The 12,597-nt window shown below is 41.3% G+C and overlaps 1 protein-coding gene across 3 annotated transcripts in view; it reads left to right on the top strand.

Moving 5' to 3' along the window:
- DCUN1D4 (defective in cullin neddylation 1 domain containing 4) overlaps window positions 1–12,597 on the top strand; it is a 68,891-nt gene that overhangs the window by 16,693 nt on the left and 39,601 nt on the right. For all 3 annotated transcript variants that reach the window (XM_024746733.1, XM_024746731.1, XM_024746732.1), the window contains 3 exons: window positions 2,148–2,218; window positions 2,394–2,433; window positions 10,905–11,019. In XM_024746733.1, the coding sequence (XP_024602501.1) occupies window positions 10,949–11,019 (71 nt within the window). In that variant the 5' untranslated portion in view covers window positions 2,148–2,218; window positions 2,394–2,433; window positions 10,905–10,948. The remainder of the gene's footprint in view (window positions 1–2,147; window positions 2,219–2,393; window positions 2,434–10,904; window positions 11,020–12,597) is intronic.

Here is a 12,597-nt window from a genome sequence, read left to right as displayed (position 1 = left end):
GTGTTTTGGCAGAAACTGTGTGTGTGTGTGTGTGTGTGTGTGTGTGTGTGTGTGTGTGTGTGTGTGTGCGCGCGCACATGTATATAGAAGGATTTAGCAGTTTTGTTTAGATTCTCCTGTGTGAATCTTGACAGTTGAATTAACATCAGGGTGGTATGGCATGAGTTCTGGAGACCTCATTGCTGCAGTGATCTTTGGCAAGCCCTTTCTGTGTGGCCTCAGTGAGAGAGAATCTAGACCCTTAAGTTTTCTGGTTTTGTTTTTTTGGGGGGCCCAGGAGCTTAATTAATATTTCAGGAGGTTAATGTAGTATATCATTTGTCTTCCAAATTTTAAATTGAGAGAGTACAAAAAGGGGGTTTATGGCTTGGTCGTAGGTGCCAGGGGAGGGGGGCAGTGTAAGATTAAGCTCCCCACAGCCTTTGCAGGTCAGGAGGAGGCTGTTGCTTCTAGTTGTAGAGCCCCCTACACAGCTTTATGAAATAGAAGCATAAGTAAATAAATACACACACATATAGACACTCAGATACCCCAAATGGTTTTTAATCCTTTTCTGTGCAGTCACACTAATTAAGATGGAAAATCAAGGTCTGTGCACATTATGTCATCATTTACCTTAAATATGGCTAAACCATTCAGATGCCAAATAATTAATAATGCAGAATAGTTAACACATGTCTATATTTGAGGCCCTGCTCTGGTTGCCTCTGAGCCAAGAACTCTGATTCTTTGGACCATTCTCGGTGGCTGTGCCTGCGGCGTGCGTGTGTCAGAGCCGTGCATGTGCGCATGTACTCGTGCAGCCCGCTGCTCCCGGCAGCGGCGTGTGCATGCTAGGGTCTCCGCTGCCTGCTGGCCCCTCTGCCCTCCAGGCCAGCCTAGACCTGGATTCCTGGCACAATTTAGAAAAGAGAGTGAAGCTTTCTAAATGCTGACAAGTCTGCTTGCTTTCCAGATTCGGAGCAGCAGCCCAGAGAGTCCAGGCCCAGCAGAGACAATTCGTGTTGTAGTGTCCGCGCTTTGCATCTGATATGTGTCCCACATAAAATTCCAGTGAAGGGAGATTATTTTCTTTTTTATCCGAATGGCATAACTTGGAAAGTTACAGTATCTTTTCAAGGTTATTTTCAGACTAACCTTTACTAGTCTTTATGATAGTAAAGAAAAGGAACTACTGTAAATCTTGATATTTTATGAAAATACTTCTATTGCTTGTTCAAATATGAAATTATTCAGAGACTTTTAACCCATATTCGCATAGCCTAATACGTAGGCAAGCATACTTAACTTGATAAAAAACATTTGAAATTGGAGATTCAAAAGCCTAACAGTTAAAGTTTTATGTTGTGCAGGATTGTATGATGGAGCAACTTAATTCGTCTTGTGTGTATGATTCATTGTGCAGTTATTAGAGATGGCATGTGGAGACAGTCTTTGATTTGGCCATGTTTCTCTGTGAGTGTGAGTTCTGCCTCTGTGTTTCTGGTTCTGTGGCACATTTTACTGTTGCCATGCAGGTAACTATAGACTACATCCCAGAGCCCTGGCCTTTCAGACTGGGAGCTTTCAGGATAGTCCTTTGATCTGTCTGTGTTTGTTAAATTAGGAAGGGGAGGGGCTTAGATTCCATTTCTGCTCTATGTTATATAAGAGCCAACAAAATAAGTATATTGTAAGAAATGCCGAATGGTTGAGATGCTTTCCTATTATTTTCTTGCCAGGAGCTTGATATTGTGCTAGTAATTCTGGGGAAGAGAAAGAGAAAGTGAAGAAGTTTCATTTGGAATCTGTCTTCTATTTTTGTGACTTGTTTAATTTGCTAGCATTATTGATATTTTTCTTTTAAGCTCAAGTTTATTGCTGATAGGCTATTATAACTACTGAAGTATGTTTGTTTTACCTTACAATTCACATGAAAATGTCATGAACTTTAACATGTGGTTGGGAATTTAATTGTCAGACTTTATTTCTAGCAGATAGGTTGGTAGTTGCATGTTGTATCTTATTTAATAAGTATCAAATTAATGGAGATAGAATTCAGTTGTATCAAAACATTTGTTTATCTTCACTTCTGAGCTTTCTTTTTTAATAGTCTTTTTGCAATATGAGAAGTAAATGACACTGAATTTTCCCCTTTTCTTTTAAAGACTTTCAGCTGAACTCTCATCTCTCAACACTGGCAAATATTCATAAGATCTACCACACCCTTAATAAGCTAGTAAGTCAATCTTTTAAAGACAAAACTACCAGCCGTTTAAAGTAGTAGTTTTAAGTGGATTTGATAAAATTTAGATTATGGATATTAAGATGTCAGCTGTTTATGAAAATATTGAATTTTAAAGCTTGCTGTATGGTATGTGATTTCTTGGTAATGATGAACATATTTCTTGCAGAATCTAACAGAAGACGTTGGCCAAGACGATCACCAAACAGGTATCTATAAATGCTAACACTCCTTAATTTTAAATAAACTTCCTAATATAAAGTTATAATGCATTCCACTAGCAAGTTGTTACTTGGTTGAGGATTGTTCTTCAGGGTGTATGGAGGTAGCCATCTCACAGCTCCTTCCCTGGAGGAAATCTGTTCTAGGGCTCTGGTTTACAGACTACTTCGGTTCCTTTAAAGGGGCTGGGGAGTCTCCCCAGTGGTTTCAAAATAATCATTTCTCTGCTGAAGTGTTTAGTTTATACTAAAAAGTTGCTACACTTGTGCAGTTTGGAAGGTATTGCATAAATATTTGTTGACTTGAGATGTAAAATGAGTTGATAGGTCGGTAGGGGCTTGTGTGTGTATGTGTTGTATAGGTCTTGAGGATTTATGAATGGGAAAACTGAAAGTTGATAATTGTAAACAGTTCTCTAGCCCTGTGGTTCTCAAACTGTAGCTGGCATTATAATCACGGAGGTGGGGGTAGTTCCAATGGATTGCTGGGCTCCACCCCCAGAGTTGTTGATTCCGTAGGTTCGGGGCGGGGCCCTAGAGTTTGCATTTCTGACCAGCTCCCAGAAGATGCTGATGCAGCTGGTCTGGAGACCACACCTTGAGAACCACTTCTCTAAACTGTAATGATCATAAAGTTCAGAAACTTGCACTTGATCTGTAGTTATGAAAACTTCCAGCAAAAATGATTAAAATATATTTTAAAGTTTTTGAAAATTACCACAGTAATACATGATTGTTAGAGAATTATGAATAGCACAGAAGCAAATGAAGTAAAAAGCCACAATCCTCCTTCACGTCTCCCAGTCCAGCCTTCCCCCAGTTTGCCGCTTAACGTTTGTTCTTTCAGACATTTTTGAACCTGCATATATTTTTATAGTAGTGTCTTTTTTTAAATTTATCATTGATGAGCTCATGCTCTACATACTATATAGCATCATTCTTTTTTCATTTAATTTTTTAACTTCATGGTGTATCTTGGAGGTTGTTGGGATTTAGAACTCTCCCCACCCTTCCCCTCCAGACTGGTTCAGGATCAATTGAAAATTAGGCACAAGGTGGAGATTGAAGTAACAGTTGTGTTGGAAAGCACAGCTTAGAAGAGCAACAAAAATGCAGAGGCTTTTCAGTATTTCAACTTAATTAGATAGCCTTACACGCAATCACTGCCACAGCTAGTTAAGCACAGCACACCTCCCGGCCCCTCTCTAACCCACCACTTATGGTGGAAGGGTATCAGCTTCTGCTGGCAGGTTGATCTGAAAGCGAGTTCAGAAGGGGCTGGGCCCCTCTGCTCAGTTCCTCCCTGCCCCAATCACCAGTTAGATCAGACATTCCTTCTTCCAGAGGAAGGAATGAGAGAAGAGGGAATGTATTCTAGAAGGCCAGGCCACGGAGGGTCCCTTCACCTGATCTTTCTGTTTTAGTAAATATAGGTCAACTCAAGGCAGTCAAAAACAGTTTGCTTAATAATTTTATTTATTGATTGATTATAGCTCCTTAATTTTAGAAGCAGTGTATGCACATGGTTTTAAAAGAAATGTCAGAAAGGTGTAAAGAAGCGAAGGTTGCTGGCCCATTTTATGAGCCCTGGCTCCCATCCCCACTAGTACTACACCCTTGACTCTCCAGAGATAACTCTTATATTCTTGTATTTGTTTCCCGAATGACGATGATACATGTTTTTCCCCAAATACAAGTATACCTTTGTATGTGCCTCTTGTTTTTGTTACTCAGTATATCTTGGAGATCTTTTCATTGCAGCACATTTATAAAGCTTTATTTTTCAATGACTGCATGATTTTCTGTTTCATGGATATATCATAATATGTTTCTATTGATACACATTTAAGTGTGTTTAACTTTTAGCTAATTTTCAGGGCCAGTTTTAAAAGTTAAAAAAAACACACATTTCTCTCTACTACTCTGGAACAATATATTGGTAGACATCAGAGATTTTTTAAACTTAAGAGTTAGTGTAGTTTTGATTTTTTAAAACTGAATTTTGTGTTTGTAAAGCCTTTAAGTTGTCTTTCCCTTGGCTAAGGTAATAAAACATCTAAGTGCTGAGTCTTGTACATTCTGTAGTTAAAGTTGAACTTTGGATTTGAATGAGTATTGTTACCGTGGTAATTTCACATTTAAATATTTAACCTGAATGTGGCAATTTAATAACTATAAGCTATAATTAAGGAAAACGAAAGTGGAGAGTGTGTTTGGCCTCATGCCTCCTCTTTCGCCCTTGGGGACAGTAGATGTGCCTGATATTTGGTATATGACTTGCTGGTGCAGTGCCTGGTACCTCATACGTGCCAGTCAGTGTCAATTAACATTAGTAATTTCTCAGAGTGGTCCATTTCCCCATCTGGTTATAGCATCACTTGTGATTACCATACCTGACAGAGTATACTTTAAAAATTAAGAAACATAAAATCCGTAGTGTTTGGAAACCTGAGAAAGTTAATCACTATAGTGCCTCTTTGTAGTGCCTCTTTGAATTTCTTGGCCCATCAGTAGTCTGAGCCATTTCTATAACAACTGTATATGGAAGAGCCAAACTAAGTGCAAAAGAGGCCTGTATCTTCCTGCTCTGTTTCCTTTAACAGTTTTCTTTGGTGCTTTCAGTCTTCCACCAGAAAAAGAAGAAAGAAAAAAAAAAAAGAGAGAGTGTGTATGTTAAAATTGGAGAAGCAGCACAAAATACTAGGAGTGAATTTAAAAAACCAGAGAGGACCCAAAAAAATGATGGAGGATGATAGATGTCAAAAGTCAGTACCGTTTAGCGAGAAAGGAAAGGAAATTTTTTGGTCTTAAATAGTAGGATAAAAATTGCGCATTTGGACACTACTAGTTTTACTGAAGCAAGCAAGTAGTTCAATGCTCTGTTCAAGAAAATGAAATAAAATATTTAGGTACTGGTAAGATGCTTAAAATGCATCCTATTTACCAACTTAAATTACTATACCTTTGTGACATTATTCAGTGAAAAGTGAGGTGAAATGGCTATATGAAAAGTATTGAAGTGGCGGAATGAACATGTAAAATGTTATTAAGTGAGTCAAGGCTATATGATACAACAAACTCATTATAATGAAAATTAGACAGTGAGATTTTTGTATTGGAACATGCATTTATACTAAGTTTGGAAAAGTCAGAAAAATTCTCTAATTGTATAAACCCCTTTGAGGATGACTAGAAACTGGGCACACAATTTAATATGTCTTACAAAAAATGAATCCTGAACAGGACCTTTTTTCACTTGAGGCCCACAGCAGGAAGATTAAATTAAAAAAACAAAACAAAACAGAACAGTGGAGCAGTGATTTAGATACCATTTATTAAGAATAACATGGTTAGTTAAATTATTATCAAAACAGCCAGCTGCATAGGCATTAAAAGGCCTTTGGTTTGATCCAGGTGAACTTAAATTGCTCTTTAAAATTGATTTTTCTGGGACCAAATATTGGAATAGATATGTTAAAAATGTTGGCGGTATTTCTAGTTCTTTAACGTAAGAAGAATAGCTATATTCATTGACCTCCTGATTTATTTGAAAATATGGTCAGTTAACAGAATAATTTATTTGTTCCTCTTAAAAATTGAACCAAAAAGAAATGACCCTGAACTCAAATCATAACCTTTGGTTAAAAAATAGAAACAGTTTTTATTGCCTTCCTAAGGATCACACTTCAGCATCAAGAAAGAGCTTCTAACGATGGGAGAGGCAATTTCAGAGTCACTGTCACAATGTAGAAATATTATAGACTGAACACCAGAATATCTATCACGATAATGTGAAGGAGCCTGAACCATAGTTTGGGATTACTAGTTGAGATTATTCATCTCTTCCTCTTCCTACTTCTTTATTATTATAATAAAAAGGCCTTTTCTCTTTCATAAGTACCTGCCAGACGTTTCTAATGAGATTTAAGATGGATCCTTAAAATCTTTTTCATCACTGTTTTTTCTTGGGTGATTGGCAAATATCGAAAACTTGCAGCTCTGATCATTTCAAATCAGTTTATGGGTTAAGTCGCTTTAATTTGTTAACTATTTATTGAATAGGAACTTTCAGGTGCTCCACTTATTGGCCCCGTTGTCTTATCTGTAGAATTGGGGTGGTAATAATATCTGTAGAATTGGGGTGATAATAATACCTCTCAGATTTGTGAAGATAAATTTGAAAGTGATTTGTAGTTACTAATTTAAAACTTCAGCCTTAATATTTTGCCTCTACCTGTAATGTCAGATCGTTTATACCTAAGTAGATACTTGTAGCAGGTTAAAATAGCTAAAGCTTCTTTGAAACATAAACATTCCATAACATTGTTGTTTACAGTATTTGCTTACTGAATTTTCTTTTTACTCTAAAAATAAAGTTTAATTAAGGTAGATAAAGTGATATAAGTTCTAAAGCAGTAAAGTCTAAATTTAATGATCGAGTAAATACAAATTTGTAAAACATTCATTTAGGTTTAAGTGTTTTTATTATAAAAAGACATCACAGAGTTATTTTAAGAAGCAGACATTCTAGAATATTTGTGTTTAAAAAAAATCCGACCTGCCAGGAAACTTAGAATCAAGTGCTTTTCTTAACTGACAAATGGGAAAGAAAATCTGAAATGGTGGTGTATTATCTATTCATAGATGGTTCAGATTTCTGGAAACATACTGATCTCTAAGCAGAATTTGATTTACGCTTGTTTTAGGAACACATTTATTCAACAAATACTTGCAAGTCTACTGTGGGACTCTCAGTACTGTATATACTGTATTACTACTATACTAAAATGATATATTAGCTGCTGTGTCTGCACAGGTGAACAAAGCAGAACCCTGCAAACCAAGGTGTACTTTTGTGCATGAACCTAAAAACCTGAGTTGTTGCTCTTGCTCAGGTAGGATCCCTGGAGCCATGTGGGGTTCGGGGAGCAGCTTTGGGGCCACCGAGCCGTGAGTTGTGTGCTCTTCGTGTAGTTTTGTTGACTTGGTTCATGTTGGCAAATTATTTTAGGTAAACTTGTTTTCCTCAGCGTTAAAAAATTGCTTTTGGGCTTCCCTGGTGGCACAGTGGTTGAGAGTCCGCCTGCCGATGCAGGGGATACGGGTTCGTGCCTCGGTCCGGGAAGATCCCATATGCCGTGGAGCGGCTGGGCCCGTGAGCCATGGCTGCTGAGCCTGCGTGTCTGGAGCCTGTGCTCTGCAACGGGAGAGGCCACAACAGTGAGAGGCCCGCGTATCGCAAAAAAAAAAAAATTGCTTTTGAGATAGCCTGGAACTTTTCACTGTCATCATGGGTTCCAGGGTTCTACCTGTGGAGCTGTGCTGCGTCGTGCGAGTTGGACTCGTCCTTCCAGTGAGGTGGGGGTGGGTGGCGAGAGGCTCAGTGAGCCAGTGGGTGCCTGGGCTGTAATGGGCACCGGGGATGAACAGATGCCGTTTCATTGTGAAGGGTGGCCCCTAACAGTCACTCGCTTATGCCGATGATTGGAGCAGAGAGGTCTGAACGAACGCCATGGGAATAAGTTAAAGAACAAAACGCCAAATTTGGGATGCTTTTGGACTAAAATACGAGTAAGTTTTACACCAGGAAAAGTGATTTGTGGAACTTCAACAGTAAGAAAAAAAATAAAGTTGAAAAAGTTACTTTATGATGTTTGTATGTTTACCAGAAACATGATACTCTTGTCAAGTAGGAATCCGTGAAAGCAAGACATTATGCCAGTGTTTCTATGAAGAGGCAAATAGTAGAGGAGCCGGTGGATTTACCTTTATTGGTGAATATTGGTGAAGACATTATTTTAAATGGTGTTCATCTTCCCACGCGCTGAGGAGATGAGTGCATTTCCTCTGTGTTCTGCAAACGCTGGTGGGAGGGAGAGGTTCCTCCCGGAACAGATGCTCAGAACCTGACCGTGACCAGTACCAGGAGACAGTGTCTTTCCTTCAGACGTGCACGTCCAAGGTGGGAGAAGCAAGCCTCGAGGTTGAAGGCAGACTCGTGTCTGAGCAGCGTCTGAGCAGCGTGGCAGGCTTTCTGGCAAGGCGGGACCCACTTTTTCATTCTGCAGGCTCCACCCCGAGGCATTAACGGACAAGAATAAATCTTGACCGTTGGCAGTCTGCAAAAGCTTGGGTCTCTGTGCACCTCTTCAGACCTTTCTGCGTGCTTCAGTGTAAACAGGACTGCCGTTTCACCAGGAGGACGAGTGGGGCGTGTGTGGTGGGCAGCACGTTCTCTGGCTCTTTCTCTTCCTGATTTTGCTGCTGTTGTGGGGAGAGAGATATGGGCGTGCCTTGTGTCTCTGAAGAACCTCCTACTCCCTCCGTTGTTGGGCTCTGGGAAGGGTGGTTGAGGATCGCTGTCTTTTCAGCCTGGTGGGTGCTGCCTCTGGCTGAAGGAGCAGGCAGGGTCCAGTACCCGGCGCTGGGCCCACGCCTCGTTCGCGCTGTTGTCCTGTTTTGTGGCAGAAGAGGTGGTTTCGGCTATTCTGTTCCTGAAGCGCATTGCCCAGGAACTTAGCGTGGTGGTGGAAGCCTGAGTATGTCCTGAGATTGAGGTTCCAGTCCCGACCATTGCGCTTACCAGGTTGGGACTGTTAGCTACTGACAACTCTCTCCCTGCCTTCTGAACAGCTTTCTAGAGAGAACTGTCCACATTCACTGAGATCACACCCTCTGCTCACGTCCTTCCCCAGCCTGTTGCAGCCCTGTCCCCAGCCTCTTGCTTCTGCATCTGACTGCTGCCACCGCCCTGTGCACTCCTCCTGCTTTGGCTTCCAGGAGTGTACACTTCGCCCAGGTTTTTCTCCCCACCCAGGTCTTCACCCTCTTTTCCCAGCCCCCGAATATCCACACTTCCTGGGCTCTGGCCTTAGTCCCCAGCTTCTTAGTCTCTGCTGCTGAGGCCGCGTGGAGGCGGCAGTGAGTGGTGGTGGGGAGCTTGGCCTCGTCGCCGAGCTGCTTGGGTTCCATCCTCGACTTCACGTGCTGCCTTCCAGCTGCTGCTTCATCTCTCTGCCCGAGTTTCCCCATTCGTAAGAATGGGGTGGTTGTGAGGCTTGGGTCAACGGGGAGGTCCAGCCTGAGCACGCACCTCCCTGGTGGCACTCAGATCCCAACATCTGTCTACTTGCAACACTTGGCCACGTGAGCACGTGTTGAATGGATATTTTTCCCATATAAAACTCCGGAGAGGTAGATCTCACAGTTCTCATTCTTCAGATGATGAACCAGAGACCCAGAATAGGTCACTGACTGACTGAGCCACATGACTAGCTGAGGAGCTGGAGCTCATCCACTGAATGCAGAGCACTCAGACCCTATCACCCGGTGCTGCCTTGTCCCAGCGGCTCACTGAGGGCCCTGGGCCCTCCCACCAAGGCACCAGTGCAAGGAGGAGGACATGCAGTCCAGATTTCACCTCTTAGCACTTCCGAGACCTTGGAAAGTCTCTTGAATGCCTAAGCCTTACTTTTTACCATCAGTCAGTAGAGATAATTAACTCTGCCCTGCCTGTTGTTCAGGGTTATTGTGGGAACCAAATGACATAATATCTCTGATAGTACTTGTGCCAAGATGGGTATTTTAATTATGTTATAATTGTCTTGTAATTTATAATGGTTTAAGACAGTCTGAAGTGAGACTTGTCTGGGTTTGAATTCGAATTTTGCCCCTTACCTGACCCCTCTCTGCCTCCGTTTTCTTATCTGCATAAGCAGTAATGATTATTCTTTTTTCGTAAGCTTGTTGTGAGGTTAAGTGAGGTGTCGTACATGTAAGCGTTAAGAGCAGGGCCTGGCTCACCATAAGGTTTCCATAGGTGTTCCATGTTGTTGTTACATTTTAATATCTTTTACCAAATGAAAGTTAATGCTTCCAAAAACCCTGACTGAAAGTGGCAGAAACAAATTAAAAATATTTATGGAAGTTTTGCTTAAGATCATGTCAGGCTTTTGCCCCAAGAATCCAAATTCTGTTTTTTGGTTTTTTTTTAATCAGATATTCCTTGAAGCTTAAGAGTGTTGGGACTGATGTACTTGTATGTATTTTAGACCCAAGGTCACCAGTCGAGCTGGCCTTGCCTAATGAAGTACAGAAATGAGATAGCAGTGCAATTCCTTCTGAAGGAACATTGACGTGTAAAGGAAGCTGGAAGCTTAGATGATTTATATTAGTATTTTTGGAGAGTAAACTGAAGTTATGATAACTTCATTTCTGGTGTGTGTTTTGGGGGGACTATTAACTAATTTGTGTCGTTGCTAGGTTTATTTCTTGACTCTAACATTTTCTCAAAGAAGAACTGAAAACCAGTTTTTCACTTTTCATTTTTTCATGTTTACAGAGAACATCTAAACCCTTTGCAATGTAAGTTGTGAAAGCTCTTCATTTAGCGCTGATATTCTTTGGAAGGGTTTCAATGTGGCATTCCTTACTTTTGTGCTCTTCACTCTGTTTTGTAGGAAGTCTGCGGTCTTGCAGTTCTTCGGACTGCTTTAGTAAAGTGATGCCGCCGAGGAAAAAGAGAAGACCTGCCTCTGGAGATGATTTATCTGCCAAGAAAAGTAGACACGATAGGTACGTCGCAGAGACAGTGGAACCACATTGATGGCATATGTGTTGAATAGGCACCTTTCTACCCAGAGTGGGTCTTATAAGCGTACAAATGCCAACCGGACTATTGTTTTGGTTCTGCCAGGAGAACTTCAAAGTGTAATTTTTTGTGATACTTACTTAACGTGGGGGCTCATGAAACAAAAACAAGTTAGGTAACCTGAGTTCATAGAAATTCAAATTTTATCTCAGTCCATTGATCCACCAGAACTGGTGTAGTGTTTCTTTCTTTGCTTTTAAGAGCTTGCCCTCTGTGCCTGTTGAGGACCTCAGGATTGGTACTTATCTCTTCTTTAAGGGGGTCTCACTCACTACCTACTACCACAGGAATCCTGTAGCTGCCTCTGCCAGGACCTGGGTTGCGTGGCTGCAGAGAGCTGCCTGCACCAAGTGCTCTAAGCCTGCCTGGAATATTAGCTGAGCTGACATTTCTTCTCAAAAGAGTGAGCATTTGTTAGAAACCATGAAAAACAAGACTGTTGAAACCACTTCTCTTTCAGACAAGTGAACTGTTAATTTTGGTAACTCCCAAGGTCCATTAGACTTGCTTATTTTAGGCATCTTTACTATTTCAACCAGATTTTATTAGACATCTTTTGGTTCTTTCTCTCTCTCCCTTTTTTATTTTTTTTAAAAAAAACAATGAATAAACATCATAGTTTTAATCTTTTCTGTCTTTTCCCATCTGCCTCCATTCTGGCTCTGTAGGTCACTTCACTTCACTTATGTGGCCTGAATTGCCACATCGATAAATCAAGGGAATTAGATGAGATTTTTCTGCTTCTTTTCTTTTTTTAAAAATAAATTTATTTATTTATTTTTGGCTGCGTTTGGTCTTCGTTGCTGCGCGGGCTTTTCTCTAGTTGCAGCGAGTGGGGGCTACTCTTCGTTGTGGTGCGTGGGCTTCTCATTGCGGTGGCTTCTCTTGTTGTGGAGCACGGGCTCTAGGGGGGCGGGCTTCAGTAGCTGGGGCACGCGGGCTCAGTAGTTGTGGCCCGCGGGCTCTAGATCGCAGGCTCAGAAGCTGTGGCGCACGGGCTTAGTTGCTCCGTGGCATATGGGATCTTCCCGGACCAGGGCTCGAACCCGTGGCGGATTCTTAACCACTGCGCCACCAGGGAAGCCCTGAAGCCAGTTTAAAAACTGATAATTGAGTTGCAGAAGGGTGCGAGGTACTCTCATTAATAGCATTTCATCGGTCACCTAGGGGATGGGGAGCTGTAACGTTATCCGAGTTTCATTCTTGGTCTTTTTTGAAAAACAACTTCATTTACATACCACAATGTATACGATTTTAAGTGTACAGTTTAGTGATCATTACGGAGTTGTTGGAGCTGTGCAGCCATCACTGCAAACCAATGTTAGAAGATTCCCATCACCCCAGTTGGAACCTTGACGCCCATTCACAGACCATCCCTGTGCTTATTCCCAGCCCCAGGACACCACAGATTCACTTTCTTTCCCTGCGATTTGCCTTTTCTGAACAGTTCATGTCAATGGTCTTTTTGTGCCTTGCTTCTTTCACTTAGCATAATTTTTTTG

Source organism: Neophocaena asiaeorientalis, unplaced genomic scaffold (genome assembly GCF_003031525.2).
Source record: "Neophocaena asiaeorientalis asiaeorientalis breed wild unplaced genomic scaffold, Neophocaena_asiaeorientalis_V1.1 scaffold19, whole genome shotgun sequence".
NCBI classification, from domain to species: domain Eukaryota; kingdom Metazoa; phylum Chordata; class Mammalia; order Artiodactyla; family Phocoenidae; genus Neophocaena; species Neophocaena asiaeorientalis.
This window is presented reverse-complemented; position numbering and strand designations above follow the sequence as displayed.